Consider the following 20,724-nt stretch of genomic DNA (forward strand, 5'->3'; position numbering starts at 1 on the left):
GAGGCGACGGTGAAGCGACTTAAATCTGGCCTTACTCGTTGCCCAGCCTCCCATAGTCATACCATGCATCATGGACAAAGACATGGACAACAGCTGACTTGAGTGAACAATATTGAATGCCAGTGCTTTCTAAATGACAACATGTAGGCAATGAGAAATTAAGTGATTTGCGTGTAGAGTTTTGCAGTGACAGTTCAACAAATTTGACTCATGTGTCAAAACGGGAATAGTGTTTATAGTTTAGGGAATTGGGTGTGCTTTTTGATAAATGGCGTTATGGTTGGAATTTTTAGTTCAAAAGCCTGGTTATAGTATAGGCTATTTAAGCAATCAAGAAAAACTGTAATAGAAATCCCTCATCAAATGGTATTTTTACGACATTTTGTGCCTTTTTATTTTAATTAGGTTTATTTATCATTTCCAAAGCAGGAAAACACAAGTGGTGAAAAAGACCTATGAGGCCCCGTACAACACTTGAAGAATGTTCACTTCAACACATTGCACCGATACAGACACACACGCGCGCGCGCAAACTCCGCGTATCTACATGCTGTTGCCTACACGGCGCCTCATGAAGAAGAATACGACCACTGGATGGAGCCTGTCTCATGTTTTTATAGGGGGTGACATACTGCAGCTGTACGAGTCAGGAAGTAATTTAACGAACTTCACATGCAGATTGTTTACGTGTCCTTTAATTGTATTTTCTTAAAACAGGGTAACTTCTCCAAGGTAAGATATGCTCTTCCGTCTTCTAATGACGTGACATGGTATCATACTGCGACACGATTTGGATTATTGCCTGAATGTTTAATTAGGCTCAAATCACTTGTTTTATGTATGATTGATATATTTTCTTTGTTTATCTTCTGTCGTTTTTCTTGGCATGTTCAGTGGCATCATGACAGTGTTTGAAAACTGTACTGTAGTGTTAGACGTGAAGAATGTCCCTTATAAAGAGAAGAAGAATCTGAAATTAGCTCTTCTGGTTAATGGAGGAAACATCTCTTACGTCATCAATAAAAAGGTTCTGCTCATTTTTATACTCTTTAACTAAACCATATTTTTTTTTTCTGTCATCAAAACAGTTACACTGAGAGTTTGTTTACACAAATGTATATTTAGAGGTTGTTGTTTTTTTAAGGAAGTAAACACAATTTACAGACGTTTGATTTATCACTTGTAGGTTAACGTTGAAGTTAACAACGACATTTAAAATCTAGATTCCTGCCGTTTGTTTGTAACAAATATAGAATGGTTTAACCGCTGGGTTCCTGTAGGCTATAGGCCTATGGGCCATTCTGAAGAATTGGTTCAAAGTCATAATTGGAAACGTCTTGAAAAAAAGGTTTTCCACAAATGTTGTATGTATACCAATTTTATAGTATCCAAGGTACATATTTCTAGTAATTGTGCCGTTAATTATCATATTGTATTTTCAGAAAGTTTTGGAATATTCTTCCTCTCCCCAAATTTCTCCTGTTGACCTATTAAGATTTTATTTAAAAAATAATATTTAAAAAAAAGTTTTCACTGGTAAACCAATAACAATTACAATTTTAACAATATTTCAAGTGTCATTCATAAGATTTGTTGTATTTTGAACCCGATCTTTCTTTGTAAAAGGCATTAAGTTAATCCAGAGACTATTTGGTTAATCATACTGATTTCAAAGTTAAAGTCCCTGTAAAGTCAAAATGAAGTATGTGTTCTGAGTTTGTCATATCACAGAAAAATGTGTAATTAGACACCCAGCCAAATTTGAATGATAAAAAAGCCGGCAAGTACATAAAATAAGCTATCAAAATCTTGAAAAAATTAGCAGTAGTCTCTGCTCTCAAACGCTGGGGGCGTGTCCGCTGGCTGCGCTGAAACCACGCCCACTCGTGGTAAAGCTGCAGTCGCCACACTCAACTGTCACCCGCTACAGCCGGAATGGATGCTCCTAGCAGCTTATTAGGTTAATTATAACATAAGCGCAACTTACTCTCATTGGTGGGGACACTACAGAGGGGGTATTTGGTGGTGATCCTCAGCTCTCCATCAAGGTGGCTCTTCACAAAATTAATCCACCTCTTCTTGATGTGATCGTATTTAGGAAATTTAAATAAGGACACCGATCTGTTTTGTACGTGATCGCATCCAGGTAGTACGCATTTCCGTGACGAAGACATAGCTAACTAGCAAACTGTAAGCTGTAGCAACTAATAATACTGACAATAACTCGCGATTGAGCGGCAAACTGATGCGAATGTGCTCTATTTATATTGTTAGGGGAGCGGCCAAGAGCTCCAGTGCGTCATCAGGTAGAGCCCAAAAAATCCGTAAAATATCAATGGTGAAAAACTGTTTAACGGTCTAACTCCACAATTCAGTACTTCACAGTCTTTGTATTGTGTTTTAGCAATACATTTCTAACATTTATAATGTGTTTAGATTTTTTTTTAAATTGCCTTTTACAGGGACTTTAAGGCTTCATTTGCAAAGCTGCCAACTCTCACGTATTTATTGACCCTGAGACTCACGCAATTGACCCTTTTCACACGCTATCACGACAAACATCCATTTTCTCACGCAGAAAAAGATCGCGGACATAAATGTGACCGGACGCTGTAGCGCGTGCGTTCAAACGGCACGTGATACAGTAGGCTAGCCTACAACTTAGTTTTTTTGTTTTCCAACCAAAACTCAAAAGTTGGCAGCTCTGCATTAGTTTGAATATAGGCAACATTGAGCCGATAGACACGATGGCAGGTGACGTTTTGGGCAATGTTGCTGTGCAACACTGAGATTGGGCAACATAATTTCTATCCCTTATTACAAGGTAGGCTATTATATGTCCCAAACTGGACATTTGACCTCATCACAAGCTCACTAACATCCATTTACAAATAAAAATATAGAGAAATATTAATAAATTAAGGTATGTTTTAATTTATGGGTATTGCAATGTAAATAATACACTTAACACGTGCAGTACACTTAACAGCATGAGCCTAAACAACCACGCATGTTGACAGCCTAGCACAGTTCCGAACAGTTGTACACACACAAAAACAAAATTTTATCGAATAACACAACAACAAAAAAACATGATGTCACAACCGAAACTTCATCACATGTTTCGGTAGTGACTGTATACTTTTTAGCCTAGCTCAAAGATGATTGCTAACAACATGGTTACCTAGCACAGTTCTGAACTGCACATAAAAACTAAATTTTATGGAATTACACCCAAAAAAGTTTGCTTAATTGCAGAAAAAAACGTGTTTCATAGTGACGTCCCTTAAAGTTACACAGATTTTCAGACTTTTGAACACATTTCCCTCAAAATTATGGTACATATCTTTAATGAAAGAGAGGCTATGAGAGAGGCACACAAGAAAATGTACTGATCAAAAATGTAGGGGTGTGGTTAAAATCAGTCTCAGCCAATGGACTAAAACACACACTGTTTTGGTTTCATGATTTAAAAATATGAAAAAAAATTATAATAATAATATTTTATATAAAATAATTTTTTTTTTAGTTTTTTTTTTAAACTTTATTTCAATATCATTTTCACAGGTTGAAGTTTAGGGGTTAGGGTTCGGGACAGCCACCTCCCAATTGAAAGTACCCAATAAATGACGATTTTATATATATTAAGCTTACTTATTTTAAAAAGTATTGTTGGATTCAATAGATAATAGAAGGATCTTAGTAAACAACTATAATTTGAATACTTAAATGCTTTTTAAATTTGTTTTTTGGTTGTCGGACAGCCGTTTGCCCCAATTCTGTAGAATGGCCCATATATAATTCCCTTTCATTGAACAGGGTTTTCAGACATAATTACTTACATTAATTTGGCTAGGTTTTGCATGTGAAAAATTAAGACTTCTTGTCAAAGTTTAGCTTCTTTTTATTTAAAAATTGGAAATGAAGTGTCAGTTTGTGCGTTATCATTACAGTCAAACCTGAACACAGAGAAAGTGTTTTACCTATAATTAATTCAAGAAAAAAAATTGATAAAAGTGTAAAAAATTCTCAGTGTGTTTGATCCATATGGCATGATTTTTCAACCTCTTACTTGAGTCTTCTCGCTCAACTAGTAAACAGTCAAGTCAAGTTTTTGATCTTACTCTGCTTATTGTGTTTATTTTGCACTCTTGGCAATTTTTCGGTCTAAGACGACCGAACAGTACCAGTGGGTTAAAATTAACTACTCTCTATAGGCTAATTTTATGTTAGTTCCTACAACAGTAACATGGCAACTTATAATATGTAAAAGTGACACCAAAGTGTGCAATGTTTCTACTAAAAGTCACTAAAGAGCTGCAGTGTGTCTTCTGACCTGTTTTTCTCTTCTCCAGTGCTCTTTTGTAGTCACTAGCAGTGTTAATGACCTGAGCAGTAACCGGCAGCGCAGCATCCAGAAGCTCCGGATCCCAGTGGTTGGGACACAGTATGTGTGGAGCTGTCTGGATGAAGGGCATCTCCTGCCTTTGACGGAGCATGATTTGGCCCCACAGCTGGCTTATTCCACCTCTGAATTCATCTTTTGTCCAGGTAGGAGATTCCTGAAATGTATTTTACATTGTTTTTAGGTTATAAGATTATTAAGTGAGATTAAAACAAATTTTTGTGGCTCGGTTGACATACTGTTGTTTTTCACCGTAAAGAGGGAAAAGTGTCGACCCAGATTCAAGAAAAAGAGGAGTTCAAAGCTCAATCTGAACTCCCAAAGACTGAGAAAGCGGCTGTTGAGAAGGGCGGACCCAGTCTTAGCAGGTTCAGGTATGCTCTTGTTTTTTGTCATTTTCAGTTCTTGAGAATTATTGAAGTTTATTTATTGTCCTACATTTTTTGCATAATTTATTTAGATATGCTAGTTAACCCTTTCATCTTTGCATTTACCCAATGCAGAGTTTACAGAGGCGGCGACCATGAGCTGCCTGAATTTCCTTCATATTTTCAAGCGGCCAAGTATTCAGTTTTTGAGAGGGTGAGTGAGAAAAATGTAATTTATATTCATCTTTGAATTTAAAGAGGTCATGTACTATGTAAGACCAATGTATACTTCAGAACTCAAAATAGACCATTTATTCACTCTAATTTGCAAAAACAACAAATTTTGAACATCCACAGCTTACTGAAATCAGACAGATAAATAGTTAAAAATAATGATAAATGTATGATGACAAGTTTAACAGATTCCTGAAGTGATTCTTGTAGCCTCCATCACTGCCTGAGTTTGATTGTGTTTTCATGTGTGTGTTGCAGGTCAAACCCAAGACTTTGTCTGTTTTGGAGCTGCAGAGTGCCAGAGGACGAAAAGGCCAGCAGTATCGTGTGTTGTCTACAATCTTGCATGAAGCTGAGGTGGTTTGGTCATCTCGAACACCGTTTAAACTGTTTAGATGTTGTTATCATAGGACACATATATGAGAGAGGTAATGAACACTTGACAGTCTTGAAACTCTCTCACTGTAGAGCGCAGTGGTGCAGGACAAGCTTGTGTACTGCGTGAGGTCTGAGGATGCTGTGGAAGCGTATCTGCTGCTGATGAAGGAGATGGAGACACAGGGTTTCACAAGGACTCACACGCTTCCTCCTGAGGTTGAGCGCTTGGCGTCCTACAGCCTGCAGCAGGTTAGACAGAAACAGCTCTATGAAGATCTATTTTATTCAGTTGATGATACTGTACAGTAAGTGCATACATACTGTAAAATCAGTTCACTCTTTTGATTTACAGCTTCTGTTGGAGGAGAAGCTGAACTGCAGCTCATTATCACAGGAAGTTGGCGTCTTTGTGGAGCTGGTTTGGACCGAAGCTCTCGGTTCCCTTAGTAACATCCTGACAGTCCCTGTCTCCAGAATCAGCCTTAATGATGTGAGAATGAGCCTTAGATAATCACACACACACACACACACACGAACACACACACACACACACACACACACACACACACACACACACACACACACACACACACACACATCCAATCATGAAGCTCACAGGAATGTTGTGTGTTTAATGTCTCTATGCTGTTGCAGGTGAGCAGGGTGGAGGGATTGTTACTGCAGGCACAAAAGACTCAGAAAGAGGATGAAGTCAAAGCCCTGCTAGAGGAAGTCAACACTCTTCTCCCCCTCAGAATGATCGACCCTCTTTCCAAACACAAGCTTGTGTCTCAGAAACTAGATCTTTGTCAGGTAATATGTATGCTATTATAGTATTCAGTTAAATAGATTCCTTTACATTTGGGGATTTTGGTAGATTCTTCGATTTTTAACTCCACATTGTAGACTACTTTAAACTCTTCTGTCGTCCTCAGCTGATAAGAGACATTCTGAATGTGAGTGAAGCCACTCTGGGAAGCCCCTCGCCCTCGTCCCTGGGAAAGTATCGAGCTCTGAGGTGCAGCATTGAGGTTGTTCCACCACAAAACCCTGAGTTTCATGTTGTCTCTCAACTGCTTCAGGAAAGGTAAACTTGATTGTGATGATTGTGGTCTGAAGTTTAAACATGAATATATTATGATGGTGTTAATCTTGTATCCACTACAGGCCTGTTCAGATTCAGCAGATACTGCGTGTATGCAGAGGAGTGGAGCTTCAAATGTTTTGGGAGGATTTAGGCAACATTAAGCCTCTCCTTCACTCCACTAGTCCTAGTAGTTTTGTTGGAATATTGTCACGGTAAGAACATATTCTTTAAAAAATAATAATATTTACACACAGTGACAAAACCACACAAACCTGTTAATGACAGACCATATACTGTGGTGGAGTAAGTGAAGACAGACACAGTGGGTTTGGTTAAACCATGTTTCTTGATATGGCTGATAGTAAGTGAATTTACGAATCCCAACATTATAATGTACAAAATGGATGTTGTTGTTGAGATTTGCAATTAATGTAAAAAGATAACATTTAACCATGTTATTAAATTATTAATAAATTATGGCAAATTAATCTAGCTAAATGTAAAAATAAAGGAAACAAGCAATACTAAAAACACAATGTAGACCAACCCTAGAAAAATTTTTTTTTATCTCTAATATCTGAATATAAATTGACAGAAGTCAAATTTTGTAATGTCTATTCAATGATTTGCTCTTCTGCAATAATCATGTAATGTCTTTTGTTCATTTTTGGGATTTTCTCAGAAAGTCTTAATGCAATTCATTGTCGTTCATTTGATTGCTCATTCATTTTATCATGTAATGTAAATGTATTTTTTGTAATGGAATATCCTATGTAGAGGTCTGCTGCTGCCCAGGGTTGGAGTCGAACAGCATGGAATTGAGAGGACAGATATCGGGAATCTTGGAGGAGGAATCTACTTCAGTGACTCTCTAAAGTCAGTGGTCTTTTGCATTATTCAGGAATCTTTTAATATGACAGATTTATAAATACTCCACTTTCATGACAACTGAAGACTTGAGCCAGTCAGTAAGTTTCTGCTCTGTGTTAAAGCACTAGTGTGAAATACTCCAAGCCCAGTGTAACTGACGGCTCTCGGCTGCTGTTGGTGTGTGAAGTGGCGTTGGGTCGCTGCAAAGACCTGCTGAAGAAAGACACCACTTTGACCTGCGCCCCTGACGGATACCACAGTGTACATGGAGTCCACCGCACACCCAACAGGCTCTCTGAATTTGAGGTGCTAGTCATTTTCTCTGTACTCAATTATTCTGCTCATGTTTTTGGGATCTAATGTGATTCTTGTGTTTGTGTGTGCTGGTTTCTATTTGACAGGATGATGAGTTTGTTGTCTATAACACCGAGCAGATCAGACTGAAGTATGTGGTTCAGTACACTCTGGAGGGAGACGAGTTAAAAGACTTCAAGCCTCATATCAACACAGTTGTGGAGCTCACACAGCTCACTGACACGTCTGACGTCTGTGAGTAACGTCCAGTGAACAGAGCATGTAGAAAGAGCTTTTATATGAGGAGGAATCTGTTGTAGATGATAACTGGGACTGTCAAATCCATTTAAGTTTTAATCAGTATACATAGAGGAGCCCATATCCTTCTGGACAACACTCCAACATAGTGCAACAGCGCTTTGGGTGACCCAAGTTTGATAATAATGGTCAACTTTGACATGGTGAAGGGAAAAATCATTCCTCAAGGACATCTGATGCTCTGTAAAGCTGAATGCTCTGATTTGGATTTGTGAAATTGATCATTAGTTTTTGTTTAATGTGTTTCTTTAGTGTCCAGTGATGACAGTGAGGGTTTGGAGTCCACTAAAAACCCTCTGGAGGAGATGAATTCAGGTTTGCTGGACAGCAATGGTCAGAAAATTCCTCTTCAGGCTGTCAATGTGAGGTGCAAGCTGATGGACCTGCTGTGTCAGGTGTGATACTACAGTTGGCGCTACCTCTGAACTGCGAGTGTATAAGCGATATAAAGCTGTGTGTGTGTGTGTGTGTGTGTGTGTGTGTGTGTGTGTGTGTGTGTGTGTGTGTGTGTGTGTGTGTGTGTGTGTGTGTGTGTGTGTGTGTGTGTGTGAGCGTGTGTGTTTGTTTTTCAATCAAAGCATCACTGTTTTCTCTCACTGCCAAGGTTAATCGTGTCTTCAATAATATGAAATTTAAAAAGTCAGAATAAATAGAATAAGGGAATATCAGAAAATATAATGATTAAAAATGTAAACATTTTAATTAGTGATGAAGAGGCTGACAGCAAATGTGCGGTGGTCAAAAATGTGTTGTTCAATTTTATGGCAGTTGAAAACAAAACAGCAATGGACACAGTTAGAGTGGGCAAAACAGAACAAAGACATGACATGGTGATCAAGAACTTCAAAGTAAAATCCAACAGGATTAACAAAATAAAAGACAGAAAGAACCATAGCAGAATTATACTGACAATTTCAAACTGTAACCAAAACCAAATCTTCTTCTGCTCTGTCATCAGGTCATCATTTTTCAGACCTACACAAACAAGAGTTCTGTTCCCATTGAAGCAAAGTACGTCTTTCCACTGGAGGAGACAGCAGCAGTGTGTGGATTTGAAGCCTTTATCAATGGAAAACACGTCGTTGGAAAGGTCATTCAGTCATTCAGAATCTGTCGAATGCAGCCTTTGCTCTTCATAACTGCTTTCTCATCAGTTTTCAATGTCTTTCTTTGTCTTGTAGGTGAAGGAAAAAGAGCAGGCTCGTAAGGAGTACAAGCAAGCCATAGAGAAAGGCCATGGAGCCTACCTGATGGACCAGGATGAGCCCGTGAGTTACTTACTACTGTTTCTTGCTCTGATGCATGAGTGATAATGTATCAGAAGGCTTCTTTAAGGTCATGTGTTTATGTGAGGCAGGATGTATTTACTATCAGCGTGGGGAACCTTCCTCCCGGAGCCACAGTTTTGATCAAGGTGACGTTCATCACTGAGCTGGTGGTGAGATCAGGCTCTATAGTCTTCTCACTGGCTGGCAGCGTGGCACCATGGCAACAGAGCGCCGCCCTTAATCTGACAACTCAGGTACGACACGATTGGTCTTTAGTCACTGTATTGAAACTACTGTTTGGGCTGCTGTTAGTTACAGTGTTTTGACTGAGAGTTTTGTTGTATTTCAGGCAACTGTTAAAAAGATTGGTGTGACGGAGCTTCAGTCAGAGGGGTGAGAGTCTCAAACGCTGGGGAATTCACAGGGATATTCACGAAAGATTCACTAAAAATCAAAATGCATCTGCTGATTAGTTACAATATTAAAGACAATTATTTAATTTAGCAAACCAAGTTGTCTTTATAATATCACATTCTATTTCATTCGTTCCCTCTTTCTTCAGGGAGTTTTCTCTCTCTATGTCCATTGAAATGCCTTACGAGATCATCAACTTGAGTTCTTCACACCGCATCAAAACCAAGGTTATTTTACTTTTTTTTTTGGATTGTCTAACTAAATACTTGTTGTGTTCTCCAAAGGAAATAAATCATATTTGGTTATGAACAGTATTATTAACAGTATCAGGGTTTTTCCTGTTCAGATGACCGACTGTAAGGCAGTGGTGAGCACGTTACCGGGACAGACTCTTGGATCTGAAGGGTTACAGGTGTCCTTCAGTCTTTCTAATATCCACATGCCCAGGATGTGGGTCGAGAACCATCCAGATAAATATAGTCAGGTAATGAAATAATCAGTCACAACTGATTCATATTGCAGATAATGCCTCTTTTTCTTTCACATGGCCTGATCTAAAATACACACAGAAGGTCATTCTCTGACACTCTCTGATCCCTGCAGGCCTGCATGCTGGTGTTTTATCCAGACTTTAAGTCCAGCGGGGTTTCCAGCTCTGGAGGTCCATCCAGTGTAAGCGATGTGGTCATTCTACTGGACTCCTCCAATTCCATGCGGGGAGACGCCATGCTGAACGCCCGCAGGATTGCCCTTCAAGTCCTTAAATCTCTGGACCGCTCACTGAAGATCAACATCATTTCTTTCAGCACTGGTTAGTGCTCACTGAAACAATTGTGCTGTTGTTCTAGTGATCATCTTGTAGACACTTTCATTTCCCTATTATTCTTGTGATTCGTAGTGAAGCATTATGGATGAAGAACAATAAATGCTGGTCCTTCATTCACACAGTGTTAATCTTAAAATGTGTGTGTTTTTAAGATTACAAGGAAGCTTTTCCTGCACCAGTGCCTTTAGATGAAGCATCTGAACCAGCCAGAAAATTTATTATGGTGAGTAATGTTTAAAAATGGTTAAAGATGAGTGTTTCTGTGCTTTGAAAGAGGGCATATTGAGATATTCTTCAGGTTTTTTGACTTCTTCCATCAGGAGACATTATGCATCATCTTCCCTTCATTTCAGCTTTTCAGTTTTTGCTCATGGACACTCAGTTAAAGCGAGATATTTTGCCACCATAATGTTGTAGTTACACCATCATCCAGCAGGGTGTAACTGTACCACACTAACCAGCTAAGGTTAATCGCTAAAGTTCATGTCATTGCATGTGTGGTCTCTTCAGTCCTGTAGTGGTGCTGGTGGCGGCACTGAGCTGTGGCGGCCTCTCCAGAGCCTGAGCCTGCTGTCTCCCTGCCGGGGCGTGAGGAACATCCTTCTGCTCTCTGATGGACATGTTCAGAACCAGCCTCTGACCCTACAGCTGGTCCGAGAAAACTCCTGCCACACGCGCCTCTTCACCTGTGGACTCAGGTCTGTCTTTGAAGAGTTTAACACAAATCTCTTTAACACTTCAATTCATTTCTGAACCGACAGTTTGTGTTTGTGTTTGTCTAGCTTGACAGCTAATCGTCATATGCTCAGAGCTTTGGCTCAAGCAGGTGGAGGAACATGTGAATTTTTTGACACAAAGATGAAACACACTTGGGCAGAGAAGGTGAATCACGCTGTTTATTGTTGTTTTTATTAAGAAAAAGGGAACATTATCTGTTCAACATGGGCTCTGAGGCTTGAGTTTACCAGATGTGCTGGTAATTTCAGGTGCGTGCTCAGGTTCAGCGTATGGAGTCTCCAGGCTGCAGATCAGTGGCAGTGAAGTGGCAGCAGTTTAATCCCACAGCGCCTCCTCCTGTTCAAGCCCCCTCACAGCTTCACGGCCTCTTCAGTGACTGTCACACTCTCATATACGGCTTTGTGCCGCACTGCACTCAGGTAGACCTGCGCTATTTACCAGCGGATCTGATTGTGTTGCAGATGGTTGTTGCTTATTGTAGTTAGGACTGACAGGACTAAGCAACATTATGAATTTAGCCATAATTTTAGTATTTTTTACTATTTGGGTTAGAGTTTGATGATGAATTATTTCCAACTGTTTCATAAAATACATTCAAAGCTCTGAATCAACTGTTTGTTTGCATTATCATGCTCATGAAGATTTTATATGGCATTTTTTATATAAAAATATTTTAAAATATACAGTAAGTAGGTAAATATTGACGATTATTCTGAGTAAAGTTATATTGTTGCATACTATAAATGAAAGTAATTAAATATTGTTCTTATGTTCATTCCTGCTGTAAATTTTATTTGAATTGTGTAATATTTACTCTTTTAGGCCACACTGTTTGGTGATTTGAGTGGGAACGAGATCAAAACAATGGTTTCCACCACAGAACTACAAAAGACGAAAGGAACTGTGAGTGAACATCTTAAATACTTCATAAAATCTGAAATATCATACATTTTTGATTTTGTGTGTGTGTGTGTGTGTGTGTGTGTGTGTGTGTGTGTGTGTGTGTGTGTGTGTGTAGTTCCTTCACAAGTTAACAGCAAGAGCGATCATCAGAGACTATGAAGATGGCATTCTAGGCAACAGTGAAGCAGAACATGAGGTACAATATTTTTCTGATTGTTGCTGTTTTTAATAGAACTGTCAAATTTGCTAACAGAAGAACTTGACTTGCTGTCTTGTATCTCTCTATCAGGGGAAGAAAGCAGAGCTGAAGTCCTACATCATTGAGCTCAGTAAAGAGTTCTCCATCTTGTCCCAGTTCACAAGCTTTGTCGCCATCGAAGAGAGGGTATGACTATTCTAAACGTTTTTTGAATAATATTTATTGAAAATTCACTTAAAAACTTAAATCTAACAGATGAGATGTCCTTCCTTTATCTATGTTTGGGAGAGTTGAGTTTGTAAGGATGAACTTGCTCCCACGTCTCCTATTTCTATTCCAGTCGTTGCCCATAAGAGTTCCAATTTCCATTTTTAATATGTTAAACAAATTCATTTCTCAATTTATATGGCAACATAAAAGACCCAGAATTAAACTTAAAACACTTTGTTTGTCTAAAAATAAAAGAGGTTTGGCTTTGCAAAAGATACAATTTTATTATTGGGCAGCTCAACTAGCAGCAATTGTGACTTGGATCAGGGGAGATGAGGAAGCAAAGTGGACTCAAATAGAGCAAGGGGAAGCTAAGGGTGTAGTCTGTCCGACCCTTTATAGATCTAAAACTTGTCAATAAATTGAAAATTGAAAATGAATGGATAAAACATACAATAAAGGTATGGGCAGAGGTAAAGAAAATGCTGAAGGATGTTAGAACAATTTCTCGAGCTATGCCCATAGTTGGTAATTGGTAAAAGATTTTCCACCTTCAAGGTGTGATCATGGTTTTAGGAGATGGGCAGTTAATGGCCTTAAATCAGCTCTTTGAAGAAACATGTTTAAAGTCTTTCAACTTTAGGAACAATTTGATCTTCCCTCAAATGATTTTTATAGATATTTGCAAATTAGGCATTACATAACAAAACATAAGTAAAAATAAAGAATTGACAAAATCCCAAATGGGATAGAACAATATTTCATCACAATTTCAGAAAAATGCCTCCCTGTTGGTAAACATGTTTCTCATCTTTATAAAAGATTGTCAACAGACATGGTGGGAAACATTTAACACATTAAGGAAAAGTGGGAATAGAAACTAATATAGTAATAGAGGAGGAGGGATAATTTATGGGATAAACTTTGTTAGAGGTGTCATAAGGGAATTAATAGTCAACAGTGGAAAGAATTTGACTGGAAAATTAAAAAACGTTTTTTTCATACTCCTCTGGATATTTCAAATTTTGCGAAAGATCCCTCTGTAGCCTTATGTTGGAGACAATGTGATAAAACAGGTGACCAACACATATATTTTGGGACTGTCCAGTAATCCTTACGTATTGGAAAAATATTAAAGAAGAGATGGAGAAAATTGTAAAAAGAGAAGTTCCCTCAAATGTATGATTTTTCTTACTGGGTGTTATATCAGATGATGTTTTCAATGCTGACCAAATATATATTTTACGGGTATTACTACTAATTGCCTAAAAAAAACATTACTGCTAATTGGAAGTAGGGCTGCAACAACTAATCGATAAAATCGATTATAATCGATTATGAAAATCGTTGTCAACGAATGTCATTATCGATTAGTTGGTCTGCTTACGTCACGGGGAGCGTTTACTGGTACGCACACACACGCAAGGTCTCTCTCCCTCAGGGGCTCTGCCGAGCGCGCGCGCTACACGGTTTGGAGCAGTCTCTTCTGTCTCGCATGCGCGCTCTTGCTTGCGCGCTCTAGATTTCGGGAGTTTGAACTAATTCGCGGGCATCAGGGAGCCGCAATCAATATGCGGGAGACTCCCGGGACTTCCGGGATGTCTGTATTTTGTCTCGAGCATCAGGTTGTGCAATCAGTTCGCTCGCAACGTAAGTGATGGATTAAAATAGCGCTACCGCAGAAATAGGTTAAATTAAAACGGTCTTTACAAAGCGAAGCACTAAATATAAAGGCAGTTAATAACAGCAGCAGTAAAATATTGTTTTTTAGTCACTGTACTCAGTGGTTTTCAGCGAATGCTTGTGCACTAATGCATAATTTCTCCTGTCCTTTACTCAAGCCTGTTAGCTTGCTGGGTAACGTTACCTCCATTCCGTTCTCTTTTTATAGCATTTGTCTACTAAGTTTTAATTGTTTTTCAAACGCGATCTACTGCGGCTCTACATTCACACAATTGTTTTCAGTCTTTCTATATTTATTTAATCAATTTATCCTTATATTATTCTTTTATATATTATATATAATATATATTATATTCTTTATCCTTATATTCCTTATATATAATTAATTTTAAATAAAAATTAAATGAATTATATATTTTATATGTTTTTAGTTTGTTTTTAGTTCAGATATTCACATCTGAACAACATGTCTGTGTAAATTTGTTTTAACAAAAATTGTGTTAAAACATAATATGTTGGATATCATTTTTTAACAATAATCATGTTTGTCAACTTGCCATCAGCAATTATCATTAAAAACAATGCAAATATTGATATTAGTAAAACTCAATGTGTGGCTTTTGCACTTTTTAAAGTACACTTTTACACATAAATACCCTGATTTACGGTTTTATTTAGTTATAATAAAAAAAAAATCTAATTTAATTTCTATCCGATTAATCGATTAATCGAAAAAATAATTGTCCGATTAATCGATTATCAAAATAATCGTTAGTTGCAGCCCTAATTGGAAGTCTGTGAAACCACCAACTATAACTGAATGGAAACAGAGTCTAAAACAGATTTATATGATGGAAAAAATGACAATTTCAAAAATTGAAAACTGACCTTTTTAACCAGAGGTGGCACATGGTTAAAGAATATTTAAATCTATAATCTTTTTTTATATATATATATACATTTTATATATATATATCATATATATATCATTTATAATGCTGTATATTACTGTATCCTGTTTGTCGATATATGAATATTCATACTAAGTGTAACAATATATATATATATATATATACTATATACACAAAATAATTGTCTTTTTTTATTTTATTATTATTATTTTTTTATTATTATTATGATTTTTCTTTTGTATTACTTTTGTTACTTTACCACTTGTGTCAGGTAATGTTTCTTTTGTTTTGTTCTGCGAAAAATATAAATAAAAAAATTGTATAAACAAAACTTTAAATTAAAAAAAATTCTATAAAAAAATACATATTTTAAATGTGTAGCAATAAATGTGTATTGTCATTTTTGGCGAAAAATTGGGTCTTCGTTCAAGTTTCTATTATTTACTGAAGATTTCTTTAAAAATCAAGAGAAACATACAACAACAACAAAAACTTTGCTTCCCCATCTTTCTTTCTAGCTTAAAGGAAACACCTATTTGTGAAGTTATAGCAAACCATTACAGAGTAAAAAGGGTGACTAAAATAATTTACATAAATACATATACATAAAAACATATAGTACCTAAGCAAACATCTTCTACCTATTCTTAATACATAAAAAAATTTAAATGCTACAAATTTCTCAAGCATTTATGCTTTCAATGTCAAATCTTTTAGTTATTCAAATTATGCGTGTGTTTTAGGCAACTTTTCCTTGTGCCTCCCTTTTCTAAAAGTTAATAAATAATTAATAAAAAATAAACATCTCTACACATTGAGAATTGCATTTTCTGACTTGCGACACTAAATGTCCATTTAGCAGATACTGATAATGAAAATATATCCAATATTATCTGTGACATCAGTCTTGTTGATAAGAAGTCAATGAAAGTCTATGAAAGAATTGATTTGTTTTTTCCTCATTTGCTCTTTGTAGGACCAGAATGAACTTGACACTGGATTGACAGATATTCCTAAACTCATATCAGAAGAGGATGTGGATATTTTGCCATATATGGGCTGGACTGAAGAGAAGTTCATGGCTCAGGATTTTATTGATGCTGAGGAAGATGACACATGGGTAAAAACAAAACAGTCTATTACAGCTCTTGTCACATAATGTAGTGATTAAGGATGTCATCATTCAGTATTTAGAACCGTGCAATTTTTATTTTTCCAGTTGATATCAGGGGAATCGTGCAGTGGCATCTTCAAATCTAGTCTTCTGGATTTTAATTGGACTGAATCTGATGGCTATGAATCAATGGATGGTGTTCTAAAAGCAGCTCCTGCAGCTCCCCCTGTCCATGAGTCATTCTCTGGCTCTCTTTCTCATGTTCAACCTTATTTAAAGACAAAATTGATTTGTACGAGTAGAATTGGTCATATTGAAGCCTCAACATTGGAAGAATCTTTTTTTGACATGCATCCCTCTCCTAATATTGAGGCAAGTGCTCTAAAGCTTCCCCCTACCTCTGGTATCATGTTTGATCCCCCAAAAAAATCTCTCTTGGAATCTGATGTCATGATGGGCGCACCTTTCTCCATGAGTGGCAGTGTTCCTCCTGCTACGGATCTTGACACCTCAGTGCCTTCTTTTGAGAATTACTGTCGTGGCTCTCCTCGCAGTATGTCTCTCTCCAGAACTGCCAGTCCTCCTTCTCCTGCTTCTGCCAAGAAGTCTGTATCTTTTTCCATGAGTAACAGGGGCTTGCTGGCTCCCCCTCTCCCTGCTGCCTCTGTTTCCTTCGGTCAACCTAAAACTTCCAGGTGCTTACAGCAGCTTGCCATTGGCATGCCAAATGCCATTGCATACGGTAGCGCTGCTGCCATTCTGCGAGAGACAGTTGAGCCTCTAGACTTGAAGTGTTCTGGTTTCTCAGACTTTAGCTTTGGAGCATCTCAGCAACAACAAAATCGCTCTGTGTTTTCTGCACCTGGTAAGTTGAATCACATTGATGAGCTAATCAATAGGGATAATTTGGGAACAAATAGGGAATTTGATCAATGTTCCGATGGATTAAAAACATGTCAAATGTATGTCTCATTTCTTATTATGCTGAAACCAAAGACAGTACTGGCTTTACTTTTCAAAGACGGAAGATATCATTGCGTCTAGGAAAAAAAATCAGCAAGCCTGACACCGTGGCCTGGAATGAGTTGTTTGAGCTTCAACATGAGGTGTTAACACGTGATTTAATGCACTAGATTATTTACAATATATAAATGTGTAATTCAAGGGAATATGAACTTATGTATTGTGTTTGGATATAGGATGGATACTGGGAGTGCACCGAGAGACTGAGCAGCTTCCTCAACCTGGACGTAGACTTTTTTGCCAATGTCTTCCTTCAGGAGAAAGGCATCCGTTCTTTTGGTATAAGATTTTTGAAATCAAATCTTCTTCATTTTTCAGACACAGTTTGTCTGTCAGACTCAGTTAATCGGTCACATGTTTTGTCTGTCAGGTGTGAAGGCTCATGCTGAAATCCTGAGACTGGTGGCTACTCTGCTGGTGCTGCAGCTGATCCGGGTGAAGAAACTGGCAGTGGGACAGTTGCTCGAGTCTCTCCTCCGGCTGAAAGAGTCTCAGGAGCCCAGGTACGAGCACACGTCCTCATAGTGATTCACTCTTGTGTATTTGATCCATAACTTTGTGCTCTTCTCCATTAAGACCGATGCACTGGGAGGCAGTGAAGAGGGCCGTGGACTGGGCCTGTCGGACAGACAGACAGTATCCGTGTGTGTGCAGCAGGCTGGAGATCGGCCGGGATTGGGAATCATCTACACGTCAGCTTTTGGGCTGTGATTCTCCACACCCATATTCCCCTCTCAAACCTGTTCTGGAGAGACGTGCGTGTGTATCAGTCATGTAGAAACTTGACACACACTTCCCCCTTCATTTACAATTGCTGTTTGTTTAAAGGGTTAGTTCACCCAAAAATGTTGTCATTTACTCACACTCAAGTCGTTCCAGATCCACAAAACTTTTGTTCATCTTCAGTACACAAATGAAGAAAATGTTTATGAAATCGGAGAGATTTCTGTCCCTCCATTGAACGTCTAAATGTTCATAAAAAGATTGTAAAATAAATCCATATGAATTGAGTGGCTAATAGTGTGTCCTCTGAAGAGACACGGTCGCTGTATATGATGATCAGATTAATTTGTAATTTATTTACATTCAGATTTGGTCATTGAAGCTCAAGCTTGCTTGCTTGACTCCCGAAAATCAGTGAAGTTCATTCTCCCGTGATACACCCGCATGTTTGAACTTCCACAAGAATCAATAAAGGTTGTTCTCGCATGTCAAGAATGGCTGAGCTTCTGTTTATATTCGCTGATTTTTGGGTGAACTATCCCTTTAATATTGAAAAAAAAATTACTGTTATAGCTTTAAAGTGGTCTCAACAATATATTTAGACAATTGTGTCACACTTAAAATGTCTGAATTTTGCCAATAAATGCTGGTCTCAAAGTGATTTTTAATGGATTTATGAATTAATTTCTTTTCATGTTCACACAGATGTCCTATCAGAGCAAAGTTCATTACATTATGACACACTATGATGTCAAACATGGTGCACTGTTCATTTGAAATATAAAATTCTGTTAAATGATTTGCTTGAAAAGTGTCTTTAAGATAAATTACATTTGGTTAGATGTTTGTATATATATATATATATATATATATATATATATATATATATATATATAATGCAAAGGCATTCAGATATTAAGTTAGGCTTAAATCATTTTTAGTCCAAATACTTTTTTGTAGAAGTGTATTTTTCAAAATATGAATTACCTGTTTGAAATACAAATATATCAATATGACAATTTAATGCTTGGCTTATTTTAGTGGTTTTAATAGAGTTGGATAAAAGCATAATTTTTGTTAAGTGTATGGGTTTTTCTTCATGTTACAGTATAATTAAATAACCAAATAGTTAGTGATAGTAAAAAATGAACATGCACTACCGGAGTGTTAATTCGACAATTTTTTCATTGACGAAAACGAGGCGATAATAAAATAAAAAAATATTTTTGAAAGACAAAAACTGATGAAAATCTATTGACCTTTTTGTCAACAAATAAAAATCATATGAAAATGTTAGGGAGGTAAGAGGGCACATAAACATGCTGAAACATGTCCCCCCAGCGGGGCATAAGTTGGCATACACTTGCTGCATGTCTCATAAAACTTTTAAAAATGTAAATGTCTGGAAGAAAGAGGAAAGCAGACGTGGATAAATCTGAGAAAAAAGTGACCATGCGAAAGAGAGTCCGTTTCAATTCAGTCTGATTTTTTAGTGCGCACACAGAAAGCCGCCTATCAGACGTCAGCGCACAACTCAATTGAGCTCTCTTTCGTGTCTTTTCACACTTGACCAGACAAATACACACAATGAATTTGTCAAAATGTCAGTTTGGGCCAATATTTATAACTTAAGGGAACCTATACAGTTGAGGATGTGCATTCGTGTATTGGATCCGTGCATTCGGCCTTAAAGTGACATCAGTCTAATAAACTAGCTGCTGCTGTCTTTAATTAATTAATGTTAAAGGGTAAGTTAACCCAAAATTACTCACCCTTATGTCGTTCCAACCCCGTAAGACTTTCGTTCATCTTCGAAACACAAATTAAGATATTTTTAATTAAATCTGAGAGTTGTCTCACTCCTCCATAGGCTTCTATGTAATTGAAACTGGCCAGCCCAGAAAAGTTAGTAAAAACATTGTTAAAATAGTCCAAGTGACTACAGTGGCTCAACCATAAGTAGGCCTATATCAAGCGATGAGAATACTTTTTGTGCGCAAACCCCAAAAAAATAACTACTTTATTAAACTATTCATTTTCTTCTTTGTGAGCCTCTGAGTGAGTTCAGGTATAGTGTAACAACGCAGTGCTTCCGGGTTGTATGTCAGAATGTAGGCTCACTATTGGCCGATGCTGGTCATGTGTCTGATGCGTGTGATGTGGACTATATGTAAACATCTTTTGTAAAATATCTTATTCAGGACAATACTAACTCAAAAATAACATGTATTTTTACGATCCCTCTTATTTTGTCAAAATTATTAAGTTTTGCAGATTCTGTAAAGTGTATAAACTTTTTTTTACAACTATTATGTCTGAATGAAGAATTTTGTATAAGTAGTTATAAAGAATGCATCATTAATTAAAAAGAAGACAATGTACTTGTTTCTTTATGAGAAGTGGTTTTATTTCATTTAAAGACAAATAAAGACGCATGTTATAGGCTATGTCACAGACTCAGCAGTTAAATCTCTGTGTAAATTGCATTTTCAAACCTTAATATCATTCATATTAACAGGTTAACAGATGTTTTCTCCAGGAGTATAATAATAAAATATGTCTAAATTGCATTATAGTCAAAAGACTATAAAATTAAATCAAATCAAAATTTGTGTCAAAATGATCAACTGCACTTGCAATCTGAGGTATGAATGTAGTAGAAACTAATCATTTAACTTGATCATTTTTAATGAAGCATAGAAAGTACAAAAAACGAGATATACACATATATTGTTGTTGCTGCAGTCTCATTGAGCTG

At 37.2% G+C, this 20,724-nt stretch overlaps 1 protein-coding gene across 5 annotated transcripts; it reads left to right on the forward strand.

The window, feature by feature from the left end:
- The first annotated feature begins 514 nt into the window (after positions 1 to 514).
- Positions 515 to 18,627, forward strand: parp4 (poly (ADP-ribose) polymerase family, member 4). Of its 5 annotated transcripts, XM_077215616.1 has the most exons (35): positions 560 to 732; positions 895 to 1,027; positions 4,356 to 4,551; positions 4,665 to 4,779; positions 4,909 to 4,987; positions 5,266 to 5,364; positions 5,476 to 5,634; positions 5,738 to 5,875; positions 6,040 to 6,198; positions 6,321 to 6,472; positions 6,553 to 6,684; positions 7,250 to 7,348; positions 7,465 to 7,648; positions 7,744 to 7,891; positions 8,207 to 8,349; positions 8,913 to 9,044; positions 9,136 to 9,222; positions 9,312 to 9,476; positions 9,572 to 9,615; positions 9,785 to 9,863; positions 9,983 to 10,120; positions 10,240 to 10,447; positions 10,615 to 10,685; positions 10,973 to 11,160; positions 11,245 to 11,344; positions 11,449 to 11,619; positions 12,023 to 12,103; positions 12,219 to 12,299; positions 12,393 to 12,488; positions 16,083 to 16,226; positions 16,326 to 17,085; positions 17,217 to 17,326; positions 17,420 to 17,522; positions 17,614 to 17,746; positions 17,820 to 18,627. In XM_077215616.1, exons 2-35 carry the CDS (start codon positions 902 to 904, stop codon positions 18,019 to 18,021), a joined length of 5,022 nt encoding a protein of 1,673 aa, XP_077071731.1. In that variant the 5' UTR covers positions 560 to 732; positions 895 to 901; the 3' UTR covers positions 18,022 to 18,627. The 5 variants fall into 5 exon arrangements, with proteins under 5 accessions (XP_077071733.1, XP_077071731.1, XP_077071729.1 ...); XM_077215614.1 differs by lacking the exon at positions 560 to 732 and having other exon boundaries at positions 841 to 1,027; positions 12,023 to 12,178; XM_077215615.1 differs by lacking the exon at positions 560 to 732 and having other exon boundaries at positions 843 to 1,027.
- The last annotated feature ends 2,097 nt before the right edge of the window (positions 18,628 to 20,724 follow it).

The sequence above is a fragment of the Siphateles boraxobius genome, unplaced genomic scaffold (assembly GCF_051911475.1).
Source record: "Siphateles boraxobius isolate OS27281-9 unplaced genomic scaffold, OSU_SipBor_1 7, whole genome shotgun sequence".
Lineage (NCBI taxonomy): Eukaryota > Metazoa > Chordata > Actinopteri > Cypriniformes > Leuciscidae > Siphateles > Siphateles boraxobius.